The sequence below is a fragment of the Phaethon aethereus genome (genome assembly GCF_964289735.1).
Source record: "Phaethon aethereus genome assembly, chromosome: 6".
Lineage (NCBI taxonomy): Eukaryota > Metazoa > Chordata > Aves > Phaethontiformes > Phaethontidae > Phaethon > Phaethon aethereus.
The window spans coordinates 8,799,916-8,826,694 of record NC_138580.1 but is presented as its reverse complement, the minus strand read 5'-3'; the positions used below and the strand labels follow the sequence as shown (position 1 = coordinate 8,826,694).

At 39.1% G+C, this 26,779-nt stretch overlaps 1 protein-coding gene across 1 annotated transcript in view; it reads right to left on the bottom strand.

Moving 5' to 3' along the window:
- NCKAP5 (NCK associated protein 5) overlaps positions 1 to 26,779 on the bottom strand; it is a gene marked incomplete at its 3' end in the record, with an annotated part of 384,285 nt that overhangs the window by 6,043 nt on the left and 351,463 nt on the right. Inside the window, exons 16-18 of the mRNA XM_082001372.1 lie at positions 25,885 to 26,021; positions 23,632 to 23,758; positions 20,724 to 20,911 (exon numbers count right to left, since the gene is read on the bottom strand). Coding sequence (XP_081857498.1) covers positions 20,724 to 20,911; positions 23,632 to 23,758; positions 25,885 to 26,021 — 452 coding nt within the window. The remainder of the gene's footprint in view (positions 1 to 20,723; positions 20,912 to 23,631; positions 23,759 to 25,884; positions 26,022 to 26,779) is intronic.

Here is a 26,779-nt window from a genome sequence, read left to right as displayed (position 1 = left end):
GACTGACAGTAAAATAATTTTTGAAATAATGAATCACTTTTCTTTTTTCTACTTGAGCAGAAATCCCACGATTATTTTGCTGTAGCAGACAATGACATTCTCAAAGACACACCATCAGATTTTCAAGATAAACAATAAGTGCCAGTTTCTTTTCTTGGGAAAATATGCATTGGTATGAAGTATTTTTAAGTTCATTAGTCTGTTCAGCAGTTTATAGGAAAGCCATATATACATAGGTACGTATCACCCACTTATGGCATTATGGGTAATATAACAATGACAACAGAACCAAAGCTTGCTTGCTATATTTAAGAGTATAACAATCCACAAATATATTTTAGTATCACAAGAACAGCATTTCTGATGATCCTGAATTGTAAGTAAATTACCTTAGAGGAAATAAAACCGATTGGGGTGAACTGTGTATGATTCATAACTGCAGATCTGGACAAAACAGCTATCACTTAATGAATAGGTGACTGAGAAGTTGTCTATAGCTTGAATTTTTGTGTGGATTAGGAGATAAATGATAGTTTAGTGAATTGAGCCTTATGCTTTCAAAAACATAATTTTCATAAAATGATGAGATGACTAGGTACATTCAGCATGCTAATGCCAAGAATCTCATCCTCATAATTTACAAAGTGTATGACTATTTTGTTGATATGACAAGATATGACTGTCTGACCTGATTAGGCATATACCAAAACTCTTTGAACTTTTGCATAATTTAATAAACCAGGATTTTCAGGTCTCAGTTTCCAGGTCAGCTAAATCTAGCTTTTTACCTTCTGCTCAGTTATAAACTGAATGCCACAAATGCGGTTGTTTTCTCATAGTGCCTCAGAATGGACACTGGCTGCATCAACTGTGCAGGGACAATGCTTATTTAAAACGGAATAAGAAAATGTAGTTCTAGGTGGCAATACCTTGGAAAATGATCACAATGTAGGTGCTCAGTCAAGTGGGTTGAGGGTATTTATTAAAAAGAGAAGCAATTAAAGACCAGTACTTTCTCCAGAAGGTAAAGCAGGGCCTCACTCTGTTCACATTGGCGGAATCACCAATTCTGCTTCTCGTAGAAGGAATCTACCCACTAACAGCAATGCTGACCGCAATCAGAGGCTCATCACAAGGCACTAAGGAAGAAATATCCATGGTGTGAAAGGAAGATGATACTCAGTTTTTAGAACCTCTAAGACTGAAAATGAACAAGACATGCATAGGATACTTTTTACTTTTCAGAGGTCCTTTTAGCTCTACTTGTAGAAGGAGTTAGATAACAAAATTGTCCTGATTTTCTAGTGATGGGAAAAAAATCACAGTGACAAAAAAAAGTCGTACTGAAAGATAAGATTGCTGACAAAGTTATTGAACTTGACTTAACCATTTGAAGTTCAATATTATTCCTTGACAGAATTATGTTGAGGGTTATGTTTCCAGTGATAACCTACTGAATGGTACTGGAACTATGCAGTTCTAAGTAACTTCACTGCTTCAGTCTTCATCAGACTGTATTTCACCACACAGCATTTAAGTATATGGAGGTTTGTCCTACTGAATGAAAGCAGTTGTCCTTACCTTGATGAAAGTATGGCAGATTGTTTCAATAAAAAAGGGGCTTTATAAAAAAGGGGCTACAATTTTATCCGAGATTAGAGGTTCAGAGGTTTTATTTTCTTTTAAATTGGAATACTTACTCAGAACTGAATCAAGAAGGGGGGAAAAGTATAATCCAAGAAAGGTTTTTTAAATCTAATACAAAATGCGGTTCTTAAAGGGACAGATTCTATCCCATATTTGACTGCAGCAAAAAATCCCTCTCAAACTCAGTAAATGCAGGATCGTACTCATACAACATATAATCTCACTGACATTTTCAGTAATCGGGGTCATTTTTCTGTATGGCTGAACTATTCCTAGGCTACCGTTCCTAAGTATTAGCTGTGTTCTTACCTGTCTTCATCTTCCACCTTTGGCTTTTTTGAACAAGAATATTTATTTTGGTAATTATAAAGACACTTATCCTCTCATTCTCTAGTGATGTCTGAGTTCCTGGCCTGTAATGTCTCTATGTCAGTCACCCAGCATACTGATGGAAAACGGGATTGCACTTCAGGACTGTACTGCAAATGGTAATTGGTAGTGGGTAATGATTTTCCACACTTGTAATCCTCTCTTTTGAGCACTGGCTAGATTAACTTCAGGTTAGTCTGTGACTATCCAAGTACATCAGCCGACCAAAGGGCAAAGAGACAGAAGCAGCAGACGGAGAAGGAGCAATGTTATGTGGCACCATCAAGAGCAAATCAGCAGTATGAAGAAATCATGTAGAAATAATTCTCCCAGCTATGAAAATGGGCTTGTTGTATGCACTAAGAGGGCTGTGCTCTCTGCAGGGGAGTTGAAAGAGTATGAACCTCTGCTGGAACACCTGCAGAGGAAAGAAAGGGAATGTCCCTTCTTACAAGTTTTAAAGATGACTCATAGAGGTCATTTAAACAAAGGAGTGAGCTCCACAGCAAATAGTTTTCTCATTTTTAGCCTCTGAGGAGGACAGTTGGGAAGAGACAAACAATCTTTCTAGACCCATCGGTCCACCTCTGCGTGACTGCACATCTAGCCACTGTGGACGGAGCCTCCGTGTTTGCATACATGGCGCACACACATCTGAATGATACCTCCTCCAAGCTCTCACAAAGCAGAAATACAGAAGTCATAATTTTCACAATTGGAAGCAGGATCTTCTTTGTTCTTAAAAAAATCTGAATTAGCACACTTAAGCCCCACCACAAGAAAACAGTTTATTTTAGGAGCCTGAAGTTGTCATTTTCCTTTCCACTCCAGATTTTAATTGACTGTACGTATTAGAGTTTTTTTACCTCTTATAAATCCAACCAAAACCCATTGCCCTTTCTTTCCCCTTCTGTGACTGCTGGCATCTGGATGGCACTAATGAAGCCCTCCAGGCATGCCATCCTTATTGGATGTGGACACCACCTTCCCCCAGTGAGGGTTGGGGGATGCAGCTGGGCAGTCATGCCACATGCTGCACTGGTGAGCACTCCTGGAGGCAGCAGAAGAAGAGGCTGTAGCCCAGGTTACCTTCCCAGGAAACCTGTTGCAGCCTGAACTACGTCCAAACTGTTTACTGACCCTGTGCAATGAGACTACAAAAGTTCCTTTGTAATCAGAGAAAACTGGGACAGGATAGATGCAAATAATGATGCGGGTTACATGACTGCACTTGCCATCTCTTCAGCTGACTTTAAGATCTGCACAATTTTCAATACTGATTCAAGCAAAGCATGAATTGCAGAATGGAAAGCTATGTCTAAGTTCATCTGCCATCAAATCCTACATAACAGTACAGTTATTTACATGCACTTTCTGAATTTATGCAAACAGTTTATCTTTGCAGATATATTTCAAGGGACAGAGGCACAACAGGCACAGAAATCTGAGCAAGAGTTTCGGATACAGGCTACAGAACCAAATTCAAGTAGAAGGAGAAATCCTCTCTTGCAATTTTTAGTTCATTTCAGTACACCAAGTTGTATCAATAAAGAGCCCATAGTCAGCCCATAAGTCAGCTAGAAAATAAATGCTGTGAAGGATGTTCCATTTTATGTTGTTTGAATTTCATTAGTGATTAGTCTTGGCGGTTAAACCACATGGGAACAGTAATCAAGGTTTCTCTACTGCGGTTCTGTAACAACTGGAAAACACTGTTGGCTCATGTCCTGTACCATGATGGGATATTAACCTAAAATCTAATTAATCTGTGAATGAATTACGGTCCTAGAAACATACTACATTATAATCTATTTTAAGTGAGTTTCTAACAGAAGATAAGATGAAGAAAAAGCTGTAAAATAACCAGAGGTTGATAAATTCTGTTTACTATGACTGATTATTTTTATGGAGGATAATTTTACAATCCATCAAACTTTTGTCAGTTCAAGAATCATGCTGCCAAATGTATGCAGTAAATTAATTTTTAAATTTACATATTTATTAAAAATCTTATTGAAAACAGCAGGAAGTAAGCCTTGTTTGAATAATAAAATAACTTGTTATTCTACTGGAAAGAAAACAAAAAAAACCCCCAACCTTCTATTAAGATGATTTTATAGTAAGGCAATAATTATAAACAGCTACATGAATTAAGTTAACCAAACAATGTATTAAATAGCCAACCAAAAATTAATCAAGAATTAAAAAAACTGTTGAAAGATAATCAAGTAAAAAATGTAATTTAAAAGTTGAGAAATTAATGGCTGAGTTTCATCTGTGCTCAAGGACATGTTTGTTAACTTGGGCCCGCTGGCAGGAGCTCCCAGATTCCTGGTTGGAAGCATGGGTAGCCGTCTGCCCGCGTGGCTTGGTCACGCAAAGTGCTGAAGAGGAGAGGAGTGTTAGCCGTCTTCTCCTGCACATGGCCCCAGGAATGTGCCTAGTGCGATGTGCTGCTGGCTCAGGAAATCATTCTGTGTCCCAAATCTATGTTTATTCTCACAGAGCAGAAGACCACTGCAAGAAAGTGGTACAGCTGCACCCTGGGTGCTTCCCGCTAAAAGCTAAACAAGAACTGTAGAAACATCTGCTGAACAAGGGAATAAGCAGAGACAGGAAAGTTGCAAGGAGCACAGCATGTGGTAGGATGTGGCATAACCCATGAGGAGAGAAAGAACCACTTCCCCATCATTTATACAAGGAAGGATGAAGAAGTGTGCCAAAAATGGCAGAACTGGGAAGCAAGGTGGTACGATCTGAGTCAAGCAAGGCACCTCAGAGGGCAGCCAAGCAGAGTTCTTGGCTGTGTCTATTTGCAAGGCCCCACTTCAATGTCACCTATCAGTCAGTTATGTTGCAAAGATGTTCTGCTTCACCTTTGACGTATTACTCCACTGCTGTGATTCCTGTGCTGTCCGTATCCCACTGACATGCTCCTCCTACCAAAAACGCACCAGAGCCAGGTCTCATGTCCTCTTTGTTTCCTTCCCTGATCTCACCTCCACAATTGCTGCAGGTTTGTTTGACCACTACCACTGCTGGGGCCACCCATTCACACTCTTAAAATGCCTGCTTTGCCTACATGGAACACATAAGCCATCCTGCCTGCACCCATCAGAAACGAGACCGACGTACTGTAACAATTGTGCCTCCCCGCGCAGCCCTCTGACTTGTCTCATGTGAGACCGGGGTGAAGGAACAGCCCTTCTCATTTGATTTAAGGATGGTGTATGCTCAAATATTGCAGTGTGCCTGAGACCTGAGAGAATCTCTGTTGTTTGGGGTGTCTGTCCCACAGCTATGGGTTACTCGGAGAAAGCAGTAATGCCTGTGTTGGTGGTGACCACACCAAGAACAGAAACAGGCTAAGATTAGATTTAGCAATTTAGTCAGTGGACTAAAATATACCTTGATGGAAAAATTATAGATCATAACTAATTTCTTGTTTTCCAGGCAACTGAAAGGTACAGTCCTGGGCTGTGACTCAGTAATGGTGTGGATTAATCCAAAAGGAAATGAGAGAGACAGGGCTACATGCAGGAAACAAGCAATTCATATCATAAATGCGATTCTAGATGGTATTCCTTTGCCTGGCTCTAAAGGATGATCAAAAATAAACACTGTGAATTAAGCAGAGTAATGCCGGACACCAAGAAGTCCACTGCTGGAGATGCCCACAGCCAGGAGATTTATGAAGCGTGAACTTGCCTCCTCACAAAATTAAAGCATTGATATATATTATGATTAATATGCATAAAATTTGGCTGTGATCCAAGGGGAATTTTAGTTAATTTCTGGCTTTAGATTTGTTTACTTCATGATTTAGATACAAGTATGTCTGTTTCTGGTCATGAGAACCTCTGTCCTACTTTGTGGTTCAGCCAGGCGTACAAAATATCTCTCACTTGGATCTGGTAGGAGGCATCAGTGACTGCAAACTCCCTGTGAGGAGCACAGCCTTGAAACAAAAAGGAGTCAAGGGCAAGTGTGCTGGACAGACCTTTGCCTTTCCACCTTTCCCTTCCCTGGATACCAGCAAGGTTCAGGTTAAGCAGCTAACAGGATCTAAAAGCCTGGTAAACAATTGTGCCGAGTCCACTCAGGCTATAAAAATCCCCTCTTAGCCTGTGAGGTGTTATTTTGATGAGGCTTTGGGGACTTTTCCAGAGAAAGGAAGCACAGTGAAAGTATATATTGGGAGCCCCAGTTCTGTGGGATCTGGCCCCCTATTTGGCTGTGAGAAAACCTCTGCTGGGAATGATCAAAGAAGGAATTTTGGTCTGAGGAACCTGGACAGGCTCCCGTTCCCACAATGGCCTTCTTGCAGTGACAGAATAATGTCGTATTTTTTGTATTGATTTTGCTACAATTTAAGTATAAATAAAGAAATGTGAACGTGAAGTGACAGCCAGCTACATGAATAGATTTGTTTGACGAACGCTTTAGAAAATTTATTGGCTTTAGCAATATAGAAGTGTTACTGCAGTATTAATGCTGCAAACTCTTGTGAGATACTGGTAATATAGAACATGTTCCTCTGCCTAAAATACAGATTATAATATTGTTAATATACTAGGCCACTAGGAGGACTAAAATACAGCTGGAATTCATGCAGACGTACTGTAGAGCTAATATGCACTCATTTTTTGAATGATCAAAGATGATACAAACAGGAAACTTGGAGAAAAATACAGAATAAGGCAGTTCCTAGACCCTATTAGCAAATGAATAATTTGAAAAGTGTTGCTGAAAATGAACAGGCATTTGATATCTATTGGAATAAAAAAAAAAAATCTTTAAAGTGTTAATTTCTTTGATATTTTAGATTATTCAGGATTCAATTATTTGTAGGAATGGAATAAAAATTTTCTCCATGCGCAGACGTTAGGAGCCCTGTATGGACAGCAGGACTGCTGAAGGCGGTATAGTTCTGCTCATGCAAAACTCTTTGCAGGATCAGAGTGTGAATGTGCTTCTGACATTCTGCAAATTCCTCAGCAGAGGAGCGATGTGTTTGTGGTTAGCCCTTGTACTGCAAGATCACATCTTGAGTAAGAATGCTTGATGAGAATATTAAGTAATAATTATTTGCTTAGCACTGCTATGAGGCCTTCAAAGCCCTCAAAGCAGCCTGCTAACAGTACTGGATTAAATTCTAAATGCAGCTGAAAGGTATTATTTATATTCTTTATATAAAAATGGGGAATTTAACAGCAAAAGAGGTTTAGCAATTTGGACAGTCAGACAGAACATCACCCTGATCTCCACAGTCCTGCACTCTTAACTGCTAAGCTTTTTGTCACTATTTGAATATTTATTTTTTTTCTTTGCAGGCAGCAAATTCTCTGATGAAAGACAGAGGCCGGTATCATTCTCCTCACTACAGAGCATCTGAAATGCTCTTCAACATACAGGACTTGGCATTTTATCCAGTGTATGTGGTAGTTAATCAAATGTTTTGCATCGACTTCAGCAGACTTTGGATCAGCCTCTTGATGCATTAGAGAGATAAATTATTTAACTTACTGAGTTCCCCTAGAAACAAAATATTGAGCTGCAAACAAAGCTAACAAACACCAAATGGGATACCATCTGCTGCAATGAACAGAACATGACCAGTTTCCTCCATGCTTGAGATTCTTCCAAAATACAATCTGAAGTAGATTTGTTAAACTCCCAACTGTCTCACAAAATTGGCTTAGCACAGGTTAGCTAATGCTAATGCCACCAGCAACAGCAAGCCAAACTCTGATGTATCAGTTGGAGTTGTCTGTGATTTTATTTCTATTGGACTGCCCTGCGTAAAAGCTCAGAGGTTTTCTGCTATCCAGCGCCTATGGTGCCTATGGAGATGTTCCCCACCCCTGGAAACGTTCAACGTCAGGCTGGACGGGGCTCTGAGCAACCTGCTCTAGTTGAAGATGTCCCTGCTCATTGCAGGGGGGTTGGACTAGATGACCTTTAAAGGTCCCTTCCAACCCAAACTGTTCTATGACTCTATGACTATGTTTCCGTTTGTGCCCTGTGTCCTACCACACACACTAAGTAATTTCTGTCCCTGAGTAAATATGAGTTGCAATTATCTATATAATGATGCACTCATGAATCTAGATTCTTCTGTCCTCTGACATCCAGACTCCATGCCTTACAACCTTCTGGAGGAACAAGATATGGAGGCAGAATAAGCTCTATCTCCCACAGGAGTGGCAGGAGATAACGGACAACCCAAGTCCAGAGCATTCCCTACTTGGTATTGAAGTTTTTGGCTGTGGTGGAGAACATTTGGGTTGCCAAACATTTTCACAGGGACAGAAAGGACACTGCTGAGCTAAATGCAGTGCATCTGACACTAGTGGGTGCCATCAACATTAGCTTCCTTTCCACTTAGAAAACTTACCAATTGAGCAACCAAGTAGTTTTTATGTAACGTGAGGAAAAAAAACAATAGTAGTTGGCCTGTGGAACAAGAAGATAAATGTCTTCATACCTAAATTTCCTACACAGCCAGGCACTTACTCGTCTAGTATCACCACTACAAGTGATGAAACTACCATGAGCAAACAGAACCTCCAAACGCTATTCAGTCTTCAGCAGTTAACCAGAAAGGCTGCAGTGCTCCACATTACGCAGCTCTTTTACACGGTGACTGCTGTTCTTTGGCTTGCTCTGCTGCCTCTGTTTTCACCACTGTGCTACTAATGATGTCATAATAAAGATTTCATGTTTTTACCATGGATTTTATTTATAGAAATGCTGGATTATAAATGGTGAACTCTGGTACCCTGGCTTGCTATAGTGGTTCTCAGAAACATGAAAAGAGAAGATGATGTTCCAATAATAGTAGTAATAAAAATACTTTGTAGAACTGTATAGATTATAGTTTTAGCATTTTCCAGTTGCTCATACTCCAATGGTATGGAAAATGCAATAAAGAAATGGGTTTAAAAGTACAAGGAGTTTCATTATGATATGATCTTAACTGTAACATTGTAGGACCAGATTGAAAAATACACAGTATTTGGCCTTCCTTTTAACTTAGGGGGAAACGCCTGCTGAGGTTCCATGACATTGCCCACAGAACCAATGTACAGACGTAGGATGGTACGGATCAAAATTCTGCCAGATAGAGGGAGAATATCTGAACCAGTTTTCAAGCACCTGTATGAACACCATGATTTTCACAGGATCCAAATTATGTGAATGTCAGAGACATCAACAATTGCTGTAAATTTCTAGCACCTTTGAAAACTGGGCAGCTGAAGTGTCTAAATGTGAATTTAGGCACAGCCATTAGGAAATGAAGCTTAAAAAACCTGGCCTATATTTTTAGTGATTCAGGGCCACAAGCAAGACTGCAGTTCTTTTGACGATGATCAGGAATTGTGTGCTGGCTGCTTAGCTACTTCTGTTCTATGGTTTCAGGCTGAAAAAATGCCTGAAAAGCTCTTACATTTCAAATCTGGTTTGCATCTTAGTACATGTGTTACCAACAAGTTTCCCAATCTGGTAACTTTTCTGTGAATACTGTGTCTTGGTGAAGTTTAGACACTCCTGTAGTAAGAAATATCATGGACTATTACTGCATGATTAACATTTTCATTTTATAATGCTCAGCAATGTTTAAATATATTCATATTCATTTTTTTTCATTTTCACCTGCTTCTGCTTTAGTCTTCACCCACCAATAATGCAATCATCAGGCACAGTCAATGTGGGTTCACAAAGGGAAAGTCCTCTTTAACTAATTCGATATCCTTCTATAAGGTGACCCTAGTGGATGAAGGGAAGGCAGTAGATGTAGTTTTTTTGGATTTTAGTAAGGCTTTTGATACTGTCCCTCACAGCATCCTTCTGGACAAGTTGCCCAATTGTGGGATGAGTGGGTTCATGGTGCTCTGTGTGAAGAACTGGCTGAAGGGCAGAGCTCAAAGGGTTGTAGTGAATGGGACAACTACTGGCTGGCAACCAGTCATCAGTGGTATTTGTCACGGTTTCAATATATTTATCGACAACCTGGATGCAGGAGTTGAATGCGCCATTAGCAAGTTTGCTGACGATACCAAACTGGGAGGTGCTCTTGACTCTCTCAAGGGACAAGAGGCCTTGCAGCAGGAGCTAGACAGATTGGAGCATTGGGCTATGATTAATGGGATGAAATTTAACAATTCAAAATGCTGTATTTGTCACCTAGGACAGAGTAATGATGGGCACAAGGAAAAATTGGGAGAGGAGTGTCTGGAGAGCAGACCTGCAGAAAGGGATCTGGGGGTGCTGATTGACAGCAGGCTCGAGACGAGTCAGCAGTGTGCCCTGGCAGCCAAGAGGGCAAACCTCGTGCATCAAACACAGCATAACCAGCCAGACAAAAGAGGTGATTATCCTGCTGTATTCAGCATTGCTGCAGCCTCACCTTGAATACTGGGTGCAGTTCTGGCCCCCACAATTTAAGAAGGATGTGAAGGTCCTTGAATGCATCCAGAGGAGGGCAGCAAAGCTGGCGAAAGGGCCGGAAGGCATCTCCTATGAGAAGCGGCTGGGGACTCTCGGTTTATCTAGTTTGGAGAAAAGGAGGCTGATGGCCAACCTCATTGCTCTCTGCAGCTTCCTGAGGAGGGGACGTGGAGAGGGAGGTGCTAATCTCTTCTCCTTGGGATCCAGTGACAGGACATGTGAGAATGGTTCAAAGTTGTGCCAGGGGAGGTTTAGACTGGGCATTAGGAAGCATTTCTTTACTGAGAGGGTGGTCAAACACTGGAACAGACTTCCTAGACAAGTGGTCGATGCCCCAAGCCTGTCAGTGTTTAAGAGGCATTTGGACAATGCCCTTAATAACATGCTTTATCTTGGTCAGCCCTGAAGTGGTCAGGCAGTTGGACTAGATGATTGTTGTAGGTCCCTTCCAACTGAAATAGACTAGTTCTGTTCTATCCTATCCTATCCTATCCTATCCTATCCTATCCTATCCTATCCTATCCTATCCTATTCTAATGCTGGATAGAAATTGAATAGCAGTTCCAGCTTGCAAGCAATCTGAGGTCTTGTTTTAGAGTACGCTTTACAGAGCATTCAGTGATCCATAGGATATGTGCATATGTAATAAAATGTCAGAAAAATAACTTTCAGATGTTTGACTGGCAATTATTCAGATAGTTCTTCAAATGATCACTTGTGGTTTTATTTGCTGAGAACAACACTAGAGTAGTTAAGGGAAGTTCTTAAGGCTACAGCTTTTTATAGCATGTAAAAATTTTAGTGGCCTCTATTAATGATCAGGCAAAGAATGGAGTAAGCCAGAGAAGGCGGCTCTAATGGGAGTGGACCTATCAGCATGTGTCTGTCATTGATGTGCAGTTCAGGCTGGAAGGACTCAGACATGTGCTCCGAAAACTTATTTCATTTTTCTTAGCCTTTGGGAAAGATAATTAAACATTTAAATTACATAGCTTTATCTTAAAAACTTCCCAAACTTCCCCATGTCACTTTATTGCTAATAAGCCTACTAAATCTCATGTTTGTTTGTCCTACCAAATACGAATACTACTTTCTATGAAAATAATATGGGTGCTGCACAAGGCCTGGAATTCATGTACCAGGGCCTAAAAAATACAGTAAAAACTAAAATATTTCACTTTGAGACTTGCTATAAATTAAAGCGTTTGAGTTCACAAAAAAATATTTAATTATTTAATCAATACTTTTCTTAACAATTTAGACAAGTGTCATATTGAACAAAATCAAGCACAACTTTTCATTTAAATCACTTTTGGGAGACGAAAATAGCTTGTGAAGCAAAATATAAACACCTGTAAATTATTTCAATATGATTTTTGCAGATATTTAACATAAAAATTGCCTTCTTTTCAAAGAGTATGTTGATTATGACATTATTGTCTGTATACATATGAAAAGAAAAAGCATACTCTTAAAAAAAGAAATAGTTTACTAACATATTTTCAGCATACTTCATGTATTCTGCTCAGAACATAACTCTCACACTAAAGGATCAGTCATTTCCTACCCTTCCCTGCATGATGTTTGAGTGCTTTATGCAAAACATATCACTGTTATAGATGGGGAAGGCAAGTTTCAGCTGGAAAAACAATTCACAAAAATATTAGACCATTATTCATCTCATTTAACTCTGCTAATCAGATGCTCCTCTTGGAGCCAAAATATTTTCCAGCTTCAGAAAACAAACGGCTCACTGAATACCTCTCTGCCCTACTGCTCTTATCTTGATTGAGTCAATCCATTGTTTAGAGTATCCAATTTATTTTTTAGCTTTTTCTTTTACTACTAATATAATTTCTATCATTACAACAATTACACTATCTCACAAGCTTACTAATATTTATCATTTGTTGCTCTTAATGTGCCCTGAATTCCATTTTGGCCTACAGTATTATTATAATATTCCAATTCAAGACAGAGAGAAATGAAACCTAAAGCTTTATTTCCAAAGACAGAGGACTGAAGAGTGTCTGGTTACAAATGGCAGAAACATTAGTGCACTTTGGGCCATGCTGCAAATCACAGCAGCTCCATCTATCAAACCTTTGAAAAAAGCGCAGAACATTTTCCACTCAGGGAAATCACTAGCAAATGACACTTTTATTCAATATGTACTTTTGGTTCTTATTAGACTAAAGGATCTATCTACTTACACCTAAGAGTCACAGTGTCTATGAAATCCTTATGTAATCTTCAGTTTTATAGGCAAGTAGATGTTATAGAGCTCAGGGTATATCTGCAAGGCATGATGCAGTGCAAAATGAATATACTGGTGAGCAAGCTGGGTGGGCTGGCACCAAATGCGGTGGGGTCTTATTAACACCCCACTTATTTCAGCTACTCAGCCCTGCTGAGAAATGGCCTGGAGTAACCAGGCCGCAAGGAGCTGTGCTAACGCTGTGCCCAAGCAGGCTCACTGTAAATTAGCTCTGTACAGCTCTGCGCTGCTCTGGGCACTTGCACAGGAAGCACTTTTGGACCGTTCCTCCGGGGACTTCAGCAAATGGGTTGCAGGACTTTTTGCGACATCTGGGCCAGTGTGCAATGCAGTTATGCAGCTCCTACATGCTGAAAAGACAAGTGTCTCTCTGTCATTTGAAATTACTTGCTGAGGTGGTGGGATGTGGGGTTTCTGCTCCAAGTGATGAAGTTTTTCCATTCAAAATGGGCAAAGTTCTTCCCTCCTTACAGTGCCAAAGGTGTTATACTCAGTGAGCGCAGCACTCCAGCTGTGGCCACAGGACAGCTCAGTATGCTGCCTTAAATCAGAGAAGCCCACACATCTGCATCTGGCACTCGGCAAACCACATAGGCGCACTTCACTTGGTGCTGTGAGTTATTTGGGGGTTTAGCGTTACATGACACTGTGCCATAGGCACTAGAACTGCACCTACATGCCAGTGATGCTTCAAGTCCTTCACTTTCCTCCCATAGCTACAGCTTTTCACTTCCTCCACGTCTGCTCTCAGACTTACATCCAAACTGTTCTCCTGCTAGCCTTGCACACCATGTGTTTTAAATGCCACACAGCCTGCTGCACTATGCCAAAGACTTTCTGTCCCTCACCAGTATCCAAATACTCTTTTAAAATGCTGTGCTAAAAGATATTTGAGTTAAAATGTCGCCACCTACCCGTCCCCATAAATACACTAACCAAACAGAAAATAGAGAGAACTTTTACACCAGCTGGAGGGCTAGTCAGAATGGGATTTCGTGGCTCAGTACTAAAACTACTGAGTCTATTAGTGCTAGAAGCAGAACTGTATCAGCAGATAACAGCTTCCACTTTTTTAAGGGTATGTTTTTCCTAAAAATATTCCTTGCATACCATTAAAAAAGTTATTTTCTCTGGCGGACTCTGCCTTCCAAATGTTGTTTTGCCTTGCCAAAGCCTTTTAAAAACTTAAAAAAGTTATGGAGAATGTTAGCATTCTCCATGCCGAGCCACTCTCGATTGCATGATTTTTTACTAAAACTCTCAGCAGTGTAAGAAGCCTCTGTTGTTTCACCTAGAAGGCACAGGGAGAGAAATGAGTCTCTGTGTAACTGCAGCTTTTTATTGTTGCCAAGCTAGTTCCTCAGGCTAACTGTAAGAATGTTCTTCCACACTACACAACACTTCTTTTAAGTGATATACGTCAAGTGAGACTTTGGTCCCAGGAGACTACCTAGCAGTCTTCAAATTGCTTGTTTTGCTGTCTCTTCACTTTACTTTTTCAAGGCAACTTTGATGGCAAGACACTAGAAACAGTAAGAACTGATTAGGAATATAAGGCTTGGTAGCAAATCTCGGAATGTGAACCTGCCCTGTGGAGGGGAAAAAAACATGCAGAGACGTGGGATTTGTTGATGTCTGGAGACATCCTAGCCTATTTCTAATTTTACATTTCCCTACATGAGTTGAATCAGACTTGAGGCTAGAAAAAATATTTCTAATTCTGTACTACTCCCATGGGGGGTATGGTAAAATCTGTTTTCTTATGAGATCGTGCTCCTGTGGTTTTTGTCACTTAGGTTGTCAAATACTCCTATAAAATTCCCCTGACAATAGATCTTACATCAACTTGGGTAATTACTCAGACAGTCTTTGCTTTGACGGAACAAGTATTGCATCATTCATCTGAGAATCAAAAACCTTTGATTAAATAGAAAGCAAGTCCCGCAGCGCCAAGCCTGTCAGTGGGTAAATTCTACTGAGACAATTTTGACAAATGGAAACATGTGTAGCTTAAAGACCCCCATAAATACCGCGTTTAGGGAAGGGGCGGGCTGTGGTGCAGAGAGTGGCTATTTCAGTAGTGCAGTCCATGTCCTGTAAGGCCTCGTGCGAGTGCTCTCAGTGACCTCCCTGCGGTGGCAGACAGGCATGACCTCGCCTGGCAGCACCAGCTCTGGAGGCAGAGGTCCAGGGCAGCTCCAAGCAAGCACGCACAAGGCAAGCGAGCTCCGGGGCAGCCTAGCTCCAGCTGGGCCGCCTCGGGGCTGCCGTGACTGGACTGCACTTCGACCTGAGCGAGTACATCTGCGTGGCTTTACACCATCGTGAGACTTCAGGCTCGGGTGCTAGCCAACTTGAGCATGGAGCTCAGAACATGCTCCTTTTCTTTGGGTCAGGTAGCTCGCTCTGCTTTCAAAACAGAGGTGCTGAGTCCTAGATGGACATCCGAGTCTGCTGGGAAGTTTACTTTCCCTTTGTAACACTGTCCTTTTTAAAACTGCTGCTGGATCTTCGTATACACCCTGCGCTAGCATGAACTGAGTTTGGAAGATGTAATACAAAAAGCATAAATATAGTAAACGTTATTTTCAGTTTTTGTGACAGGGAGGATGAGAGGATAGCTGATCCTGACTGAATTAGAACGTCTGGTTCTAGGCTGGCATCATCTAATGTTTACATTAATAATCCACCTCCCTAAACATATGCAATGATTTTACATACTAATTTCCTTACATGAAACAAAAACATTGATCTTAAAACACAAAAGCCAGGTGAATGAGTCTGCAGATTTATTCCTAACTACAAATTGTACAATCGTAGTATCTTTCTTAACATTTTAGTTTCATCAGGGCTAGGAAAAGAAATATAACTGACTTCCTCCTCACCTCATCACCTTCCTCTGTCTTAAGCCTGGTAAAGAAAATACTAAAGAGGACGTGAGGTTTCTGAGCTAGATACACAGTTAACTGAATTATACAATCATTATACAGAAATCCATAATCAACTAATCCCTGGATTTGATCCAGCCCATCTAGATATTTTCTCTTATTGACAAGGGACCCCCTTCTATCCTCTATTACTTGCTAGTATAATAATAATTAAGAGTTGCTTCAAATTCTGTTTTTGCAATGATACACACATGGTACAAAACAAGCTAAAACCTAGGTAATCTAGAGCGTTTGCTGTTTCTGTTCTGGTTGTCACATGAGATAGGTATTGCTGTGCCCAATGTACAGACAGTGAAACAGAGATCCCGAGACCAAGCAACCAGCTGAGTACCACCCAGCGCTGCCCCAGCTGCAGGAACTCATGTTACTATGAAAGTATAAGCAAGGTAATTATCTAGTGCTCTCCTGAGATGCAGTTTCACTCTCTAAAATACAACTGGTGGCTACAATAGTTGCTTTTTACTAGTACCCCACAGAGGAAAGCTCGGGGCAATGTTCATCTCTCTAACTTTGGTTGAAAGTTTGGTACTCAGTACAAGCTAGCAGCACAGGCTCCCTGGAACTATTTCAGACATTTAAATATGGAGAGCCTCTTTTAAAAGCGGCTCCATTTAAGAGCCTAAGAGCTTCTCTCTTTCAGAGAGAATAAGGCACCTTCAGAAAGTGACTGAGAGAACCCAAATCAGGCACATAAACTTTGCTGGCACGTCCTCCAAGAGCTGCCTAAATAGGTGAACAGTGCAAAGTGCCCTGTGTGCTGCCAACTCATACCCTAGCTCAACACTTACTGATCTCCGTAGGAGGCGAGACACAAGCAGAAGCAGCTCATGTCTGGTTTTGTTTTCCCCTTACTCTTGTTTAATGTAGCCTGCAGAGGTGTCTAGGTTGCTTTAACTGTTGCTGTGATTCAGGAATGCTGGAACATCCTCTATAGTATCAGCTTAATGCTCTGGGATCCTTGAGGATGGCAAGTGTTGTGCAACTACCAAACTTTCTTATTCTTGTTTCTAGTCTTTTTGTGGATATCCCCCTCTGTTAATACGATGCATTAGAAGGCTTGTGAGCACAATGAGTCAATCATATAGCAATAACTCCCAATCAGCTTACTCAGATGTAAAAACCCTTGAGTTTATCTGGGAATTCTGCCACCTCAGTCCAGTTTGATAGGACAGCCAAAACAGCAGCAACTTCTCTAATTTTTTCCCTTCCCTGTATTTGCCAGCAAGCTCTAAGGTCTGCTTGAATTGCAAGACACCATGATTTGAGCATTTGATCTCCTTCGTGAACTATCTGTACATCACATACAATCTCTGCCATGTTGAATAAGACTGTAACTTCACATTGCACTTACAAGCCTCTTTCGTCAAATAAGCCCCCTAGTTAAATTGCTGAGGTAGTTAACACTGTGATTGTGACAGAAATGTCAGATTTCTCACGCATGTCATCGCAACTGAGGGAAAACGAGAGGACTGAGAAACTTGTGATGGGTACCAACCCCTTCCATAAAGAATCTTTTCTTTGAAGTGCTCATCAAGTCATGCCTTGAAATACAAGCAAGCTTTGATGATGACTCAAACTGAGTAATACATAGGGACAAAAGAAAGCAAGAAGGACTGTATTACAGAGAAAAAGTATGTGATGGTTGGTTAAGGACAGAGAAGAAAACACATTTTTCATGATGCTTTGGGATGATAAGGGTGATTAAGTAATAAAATCTTTGACCAACTCAGTTACTGTTCCAAGGGAACAAAGACGACAATAAAAAGTCTTGTGTTGGTTCTCGTTTGATCGTAAAATAAGTTAATAAAAAATGGGCCTGGGTGAGGGAAATTTATCTTGTTTTCTGAATTCTTACAAGAAAAAAAAATCACTGAGCTTTTGAAGTCTAAACAATAAATTCATTGAAATGTGAAATAATTTTTTCATTGCAAAAATATGGTAGCAATCATGATGTCAGCAAGCTGCTCAAGGCACTACCAGTTACTGCTATACAGAAGAGCTGTTCAATGCAGGTCTCACTGAAGTTTCACTGAATAGGTGTCTCCCATGGGGTGACTGCAGTGGACTTTGGATCAGGTGCTGCATATGTTTTATTAAATCAGAGAAGCTTCTACTTAATTAAAATGAATTCAACTGATACATATAAAAACTATTGTTTCTAGTTTTCAAAATCCTACAGGAGAAAAATACACCATGGATATTAATTTAAGTGAAAGTTTTATGTCCACGATTCAATGCATTTTACTCCTTTCTTTGAAATTGTGATTCGTTTTTCTTGTCCAAAATTCTGCAGTGTACAAAAGGATGACATTACTTCAGAATATGTTTCCCAGGTCAAAATAAATGTAACATCAAATTGGTCTTAGTGCCAAGAGAATTTAACCACAATGCTGTTGCAGACTTGGCAGATAAGAAACTGGAACAATAAATATTTCTCCTTTCAATGTGTAAAAGCCTTCTTTGGTTCCTCAAACTGTCCATTCAGTGTCCCTTTATCATAGTAATTGCCCACTGGTTGTTTACCTTCTGAAATTCCTTCTGTGCAATACTTTTTTGCTGATAAAACTTGTGTATATACTTTGGGGGTAACGCTGGTGAATATGTTCGGTGAGAAGGAGACAATTCAAATGACAATAAGTCTGGGTTAACAGAGCTTCCTGCCAGAATGTCTCGTTAGACACTATCGTACCGGTGCTGTACAGTCCAATTTAATTGGGCTGAGGGACTGATACAGCACGCTGCTCTTTCGACAAGCAGCATAAACTCATTCTGTCCATCACGACACTTGGTTGTATTTTTTTTTTTTAAAAGCTTCACACACACAATTTGGGAATGAAATTCAAAGCATGTAGCATTTCCTTTTTTAAAATGCCAAATATTCTGCATGAAAGCTGCATTCTTCTCCCTGCAAAATTTATCTGTTTTTTTCCAAAGTTGCTGGCCATAAATGCCTCAGTTGCTGGTGTCCCCCTTTTTTTGTGGGTAATGTTCCAGATCACACAGTTCTAATTTAAACAGACTGTGGACCTTCTTGGGTTGGACAAATCACAGCTGAGAAAAATTTGCCGTGCTGGTTCAAACAAGGAGTTCAGGGCAACCTGCTTTTCATGGTTACTGCTTCTCATTTGTCATTCTGAAAAGTTTAATACTAATAGGCAAATCTCTAGTGCTTTATTGAGCTTTCACTGTTCACTGAGAGGCAATGCTGTTTTGAAAGCTATTTGAGATCCTCAAAAAGTAATCTCAAAAACCCCCAACATAATGCATGAAAAATGCTAGTGCTGAGTTATACCTGTTGCCTTCTAGCTTAATGATGGACTTTTACAAGGATCCTCAGGCTATTTCAGTGAGTTTTGTTTAAGTTTTGATGCTGATTGGGCACATTGCAGAGATGTCATATACAAGAAATGCACAAGAAGAATGAATTAAAAGTAGATGCAACTCTGAGCCACTTTTCTATAGTGGAACCAAATCTGTTCATTGCAAAAGAAATTGGCCTTCGGAAGGCAGAACTGATTTTTATAGATTTTTACACATATACACACATATATACATATATCATTCATCTCATCTGCATAATTAAGCTATGAATTTCTAGATGTTCAAGATAAGGAATTAAGTGTGTGCTCAAATTATTTTCCTTCATCTATGCTTTTTAATACTACTCTGCTACCTTTTTTTTTTCCTTTTCTTCTTCACAACTATGAAGCCAGGTTCTTTAAAATTGTTCTTTCTAATACGACTGAAATATATTCAAACAGAATCATATTCTGGGCCCTATTAAGGTTTGGTTGATTGTGAAATGAGGCAGATACATTTCAGTATTTTTCTTTTGAAGTTTGTGAGTCAATTTAATATTCAGTTAAGCGGGGCTTTCATGCCAGCAGACTTGGAATAAACAGGGGCATTGCCAGTTTGTTCCACACATTCCTTCTGCACATTTGGCCCGGATTCCTGAAAACTGTAAGACTCTAACTTTGGTTAGAGTTAATCACCTCTGAAGTTACAATGCACAGTGATTTTATGAAGCTGAAAACTGGGGTCTGGGAAGAGATGAAATTCTTTTTCATTTATGAACTATGCCAGTATGCTACAAAACAGCAGCTCGTTCATTATTTTCTGCTACCACCTTTGTTTATACTATAATGTACCCAAAATGTGCAGAGTGCTACACACAGAAACAAAAGAGTTTGTATTTAAAAAGAAGAAGAGCTGGGGAAGGAGACTAAACATGGAGGCAAAGTGATTATAGTGGCTCATGGCTGGGTGGCTCTATTTTAAAACAAATAGGCTTGTTAGAGCAAAGGAGAGAAAAAAGTGTGATGATGAGAGGTGAAGGCATGAGACAAGAGGAGGAAAAGTTGCTTTTCAGGGTTGTTGCGACTGCATGATGTCAGGATCAACATTTTTAGAGACAGAAAGTGCAAGTGGATTCACATGAAGTAAGCAGAGAAAAGAAATTTGTTTCACTTTAGTGTCAAGATCCACCAAACAGGTCAGGACTGATCTTCATCAAAATAATGTTTAAAACCCTCAAATCAGGAGTTCCAGAGCTAATAACATGAGTTATTTCAAAAGAGACCAGAAGATAGCTGAATTCCATGGCATAATTTCATTTTAATTTTCAGCAATACTACTTCAGATGTTTAAGTCATTTACTACATGTTGTGCTACATATGTTATCTAACTATAGTATATAACTTATCTAACCATATGTGAAGGAGCAGCCTTAAAAGATAAATTCTGTGTTTTCTCACTAGCCTTAAATTTCAACTCATCTCTAATGGTAGAGTGCTAGTGCTAGCCTGTCTCTACTTGTCAATTTTGGAAGTCTAATTCTATGACAGGTGAGCATCAGAATGTAACATTCTGTTCTAAAAATATTTAGATTTTTACTCTTCTGCAGGTTGTGCTGGGTTTTTGAAGTCTGTCTGTTTTTTGTAATCAATCAACACACTGAGCTAAAAACAAGGCAAATGAAAATAACCATTAAGAAAATTAAAAGTAATATAAGAATAACAGTAACTCACACTTGGGCTCTCCTTGTTCTTGCTGTCTTTATTGGAAGCTCCACTCAGCTGCTCAATTAAACTGTAATGTGTTAATTGTTCAGGTCCATCCTCTCCGAAGTGGCCATAGAGACTGTGTTGGTATAAATCCAAGATTGACATTGGGTTCCCCAGAAATGACCTTCTCTCATTTTGTTTTTCCTGCTCAGCTGCAAGAGGTGTTAAAAATAATATCATTATGGCATATTTACTTGATGAAATGCAGTCTACATACATTGTAATGTAATTTTACAATTTTAAAATGTATTTAAAATGTTTTAAGGTGTCTGGAATTCAATGTAATAAAAACCATTAAAATCCTAGCTCCTAACTCTCCAATCAACGCATATAAAGGGGACTGATCATACTTAATATTCAAGGTGAGGGAGATTGTATGAGACAGACAGAATTAGTTTCCTTTCTTTTTAATTACAGATGAGATGGTTAATTTGGGGGGATCGTTCTACTTATTTATTTGCTGGAAGTTTTTGTTCTTCTCTCTTAACAGCCTTACATGGCAGATGTGCTAAGTTCTTTTAGCATGTCTTTCAGTTTGACTATATTTGATAATTCTTTCCTTTTCACAACATTTTTAGCTAATGAATACAACAGTATAAAAAATACCCTAGTAAGATAAGAAAACAAGTCCTACCCATTTGTTATAGATCCTACTGTAATACAAGAACATGAGGAATAAAACCTCAGTTTCCAACATCCAAGGCTGAAAACTCATTCAGAAGATCAAAACAAACCCAAAGAAATTTTCTGCAGCTTCATGAAGACACACAGGAGACAGAGGCTTACATGATCATTAGCTTCTTTCCTCACACTTCTTGTTCCACAAACTTCAGCTCTACCTTATAACCTGTCACGTAAGAAGAGCCTCTGCCTCCAGTGCCTCCAGCAGAATCGTATTAGGATAAAACCTTCATGAAATTGGAATCAAAACATTTTCATGGTTGAAACAGAAGAAGTTGGAATACTTGGCTTATTCCCTGCTATTCTACTGACAATCTCCATAACATTGGGCAATGTACTGCAAGTCTCATCCAAAGTCCACTAAATCAATGAAGGTCTTATCGCTGACTCTTAATAGCCCTTGCATCAGGCACTCAGTCTCCTAGTCTTTCTGTTCCCTGCTCATAATTGGAAATTGAAAATCACTTCAACATTATAATTGTGCAACCAGTGAAAGTTCATTAATGTTTTGTGGACTCCACTAACAAATATAATTACCTGTAAATATAAAAATATTATTTATAATTTGGTTTGCTGCAGCCCCTGCCTCAGCCTCATGTGGATGTTTTGGGGTTATATCACTTGTGTGCATAAAGAAGCTAAGATCTTTGAACACAGAATGGAATAAAGTATTGCTATTAATATGATGTGAGAACTGCATTTATGGAACACAGAACAGAAATCCTGACCCTAAGGAATGACCATAGCAGAAATACTTTTGCAATAACATTTTATAATTTTCTTTTCTGTTTGTCTCAATCACAATTATGAATTTTAGTTCTGTTACTAGCCCAAAAGTTAGGCATACACACAAAATTAATGATTTGCTATGTAAAACAGTGACTTCAAGTCATGCTTAAGTATCGTTAAGCTTGGAATCTGCTGCCATTTAATGTAACTACTTACACATGATAAAAACCTTTTTTTGCAGATTGTGATCAATTCAGAACAAAATGCTTATCTACCTCTTTAACAAAACACATCTTTCTTGTATTAGAACATCATTTGTAAAAAGCAAAATCTGTAAAAAGAAGCGTTTATGGGCAGAGTTAAATGACTTGCGACTTTTCTTACAGATTAAAAATACGAAGTCACGGGAGTAATGTAAATAAATGGTCCTAGCTTCCTACTCTGCTCTTTCTGAGGTGGAATCACAAAAAATAGATCAGCTCTGGAAATGCCAAATGTTTAAGTCCAACTGCCAGCAAATACTAAAGAGTACAGTACGTCTTTTGACAGTATCTAGCTGTCTATGGCATTTTTAATGCATTCATCACTGCAGCATCTACTGTAGGTGCTAATCTCTGCTAGGTCAAGCTCACTGCTGTGCAGAGGGTCAGCACAAATCCTATGAATCACTGAAGTACTGCTTAAGCTCTCAGGGCTTCAGTGGTGCTGAGACCTTGCACTGGCCCTTGCACTAGCTAGAATTTATCTCCTGCAGGGAAGCCATCGGCTGCGTAGGCAAAGATATGAGCTCTCCTCCCCCTCCCAGAGGGCACACATCTGCACTGAAAGGGAGCTTCCAGCACGGACATGCTGGTGGTCAAGACAAGACAGCAATTTCTTGGGTTATTAAGCACAAAGAAAACTATTATCTCAAGAACTTCACCTCATGTGTTTTTATCTACTGGAATCCAGTAAATTCCAAATTGCCATCAATTCTCACAAAAAGGTTTGATACTTGAAAATGGCAATATATACACGGAGGACCATGAGACAGCCTTCACTATGGCACCATAACCAACATCCCTTTGATATAGAGGTTGGAAAACTATGGCCTTGATCATTGGGTTATTTCAACTGGCTAATGTAATTAAAAAGAAAAAAAGGGAAGCTATCTTTATAGTCATCTTGTAAATTTTGTAATAATGTAACAGAAGACTTCTTTTTACTTACACTGCAGGGATTTACACATAAAAACCTACAAGCTAAGCCCCTGCTAGCAAAAACTGTGGAAGAGAGGAAAGAAAAGATATACACATAGAATAAAAAGCAAAAAGTAATAAAAAGCTAATGGAAAATTAGACCAAAGGAAGATCTAGGGTTAGAAAGCACAAATTAGACAGAAAGTTCCATGAAGGACACTATCTGCTGCTGAGTCAGAGTGGAGATGAGGAATATACATTTTTATGGACAAGATTTCAATTACCTTGTTTGTTGTTTCTTAACTCTACTAAAGTTTCCCCTGCAGTTCTAAAATAATTTGTTTCATACTCTGGCTCCAGCTCAGTGTCACTGCTGCTTGCAGAATAAGTACACACTCTCAGAGCTCTGTCCTGTACAAATAAGGGTATTGCAATCATTCAGATGATACATATATATCAAAACAGTGATGAAGATGGTATTAGGCGTGGAACATTTTATATTCATCATGCAGTATAAATGGATAGTTCAACTGGAAATAAGTCTGCATTACCAGTTTAACCACTTCTTCAAGTAAGTAATCATCAGTCTGACATGGGGGAAATAACACATTCCTGTCCTGGTAAGTCTCCTGAGTTAGTCTGGCAGACTCAGTCCAGATTTTACCATTTTTTTTCACTGTAACATTGTTTTCAAATCTACCAGCGTTTTCAGATAATTTCATCCACCAAGTTATACTTTAAAACTTTTCAATTATGTTTAATACAGTGTATTTGTAACATGTAAAATTATCACACAACAAATTGTTTGCTGCAAGCAATTCTAGAGGCAATTAGGATGGTCAGTACTAATGCTTTCTATACTAGTAAATCCTAAATTCTTCCTAAATTCATGTCCCTTGTCCTGGCATTTACATTACAGTACTGCAGAACTCTTAATTACCAGTTGATTCCTATCTCTTCTCTTCAGGAAGCAACAATAAGGATTTTCTTCTGGGAAAGAAGCTTGGGACAGCTTCTAATCATGGAAGGCCTGAAGGCTTAAACCTTTCAGGAGCAGCAGCTCAGAACAATAAAACCCACAAAACAGGTATGGGGAAGCTAAGCCTGATACTGCTCAGTTAATAGCATCTACAGGTACAAATACCACCTACTATCCTAACCCCAATAACCTATCGGTGGCTCAAAAGATGTTTTAATTCTGTTTTTCAAAGAGTGATACTAATTTCCCCATCTTCCCACCCATGTTGCAGTTTTTAACTGATGCAGTAGGACATCCATTTGATAGGAAGCACATACTTGTGGAGAGGAGAACAGACCTAAGGATACCTGCACGTAGTCAGGTATGCCCAACATTACCCCTAAAATTGGGAAAGTGCAAGTCAGCTGTAGCCCCGAAGCCATTTAGACACATGCACATGCCAGGTACATCCACACTGACCTTCTGACTCTTAGGCAGACTAACTACCAGTAACACATCTATCGTGTTAAGATGGTTTTGGGACTGGAGGTGGCCAGTCACGACTGGCTCAAGGTGAAGACTACACTGATGTGGTTTTTTACATGGTAGCCAACATTACTGCACGACAGAGGATTCACCACTAGTTTGTCAATGATATACAAGACAAGTAATTTTATCTCTCTGTTTCTGTTCTAAATATCCAGAGCATGGGCCATACAAAATATGAGATACCCCAGTCTGTAAATACTAATAAATACTAATACTAATACTAATAAAGCAGATATGCAATAAAGTTATGCAACCAAATGTTTTACCTTCTTGTAATGTAACTTTTATTAGCTATCAGTCTGACAATTGCCTTGTTTAACACCTACTTTCCTGATAAAGTTTTTTTCTCTCTTTTCTAACCTGCTGACCCTGTACTTCTCATGGGGCTTGACAGTCTGGCATTCCCAAAGATGAGTAACTTGACAACCATATGCGGTAGTTTTTACTACTACAAACAGGTATATGCATTTGCCTGTTTGTTCTTTCTGCAGTTTTCATTAAAAGATTGAAGGAGAGACAGATCATTGCAGGGATTAACCAAACCCAGAGACAGATCATTGCAGGGATTAACCAAACCCACACAGGAACAAGTAAGAAGAGTGTTTTCCCTTTCATGATACTTTCATAGCACACCTGCTCAAACCCTTGTAATACACAGCCATACAGACAAGGAAACCCAGGATAAAAAAAGAGGTCCAAATCTCATGGAAAGCAAAGACAGACAACCAAGATCTTTGAAGAGAAAAACAGGGTAAAAGGTCTCAATTTCCTTGTCTATAAAATGCCAGTGAGGTTTTTAATTAAAACATGTTTATAAACCATGAGGACAAAGTTCCTTTGGGTGCTGTATTATTATTATTATTATTATTATTATTATTATTATTGAGATTGCAAATGAAGGGCAAGAAAGTAAATGTAGCTGTTAGATTGCTCTTCCTACTCGATTAAAAACATTCACCATTTCTGATTCTTTACAGCACAATACATATCTCATTTAATAGATGACATTTATAATTTTATTAATTTATACCTTTGTTTTAGTACTTTTCTTGGTGGTCCACTCTGGAAGAACTTTTCTATTTTCCACAGTTTCTTCAGTATGCTCTAATGAGGCAGAGGTCACAGAACTTGGTTCTTGCTCACTTTGCTTTGCAAGGTTAATTATTCCTGAATTAAGAGAGACATTATTTAAATTGTAGGTCTCATCAGCATTTTCATGACAGTGTTTCAATTATAATTCAGTAAAAACTGGGGGTAAGTCATGATACTTTCATCATGTCAAATAATATCTTACTACTCAAAGGGACAACTTACTAACTTACTGGAATAATTCTAACAACTACAGTGTCAGAATTTGATCCAAAGCCTTTTCCAGTTAATGAGAGAAGAGGAAGGCATGGATTGAAATCCCTCTATTAGTTTTAAAATATATACTATTTCAAATAAGAAACAACATTCAATAACTACTTCTAGGCATTGTAGGATCTGCTTTGCTATTTTATGTTCACGGTGAGTTAACATGAATATAATTAGAAGTATCTTTCTAGCAGAAATTCTCAGTCAGCTAGCCTTTTTATTTGCTATATTTGCACTACGCAAAATCGGAACATCAAAGAAGATAGATGGTGCATATGCAATAAAGTGATAATAGTAATTTGGATGAGAAAGTGACGGAGAGAAGAATCGAATGAAAATATTCTAGTAAAGAATGAGTTGACCATACCATCTGATGTATACTACTTTTTTTTAACATCTCTTCATGACAATTTAATTAAGATACAAACCTTACAAGGTTGGTGCAGTGAATATTAGCATTAAGATCAGAACAATGTTACTGCTACTGACTTCTTATGAAGCAATTCAATGCTTGCAGTTTCTGTTCAATTTGTTATAATGACACTGTTTAATCATAGACTCTATAGCAC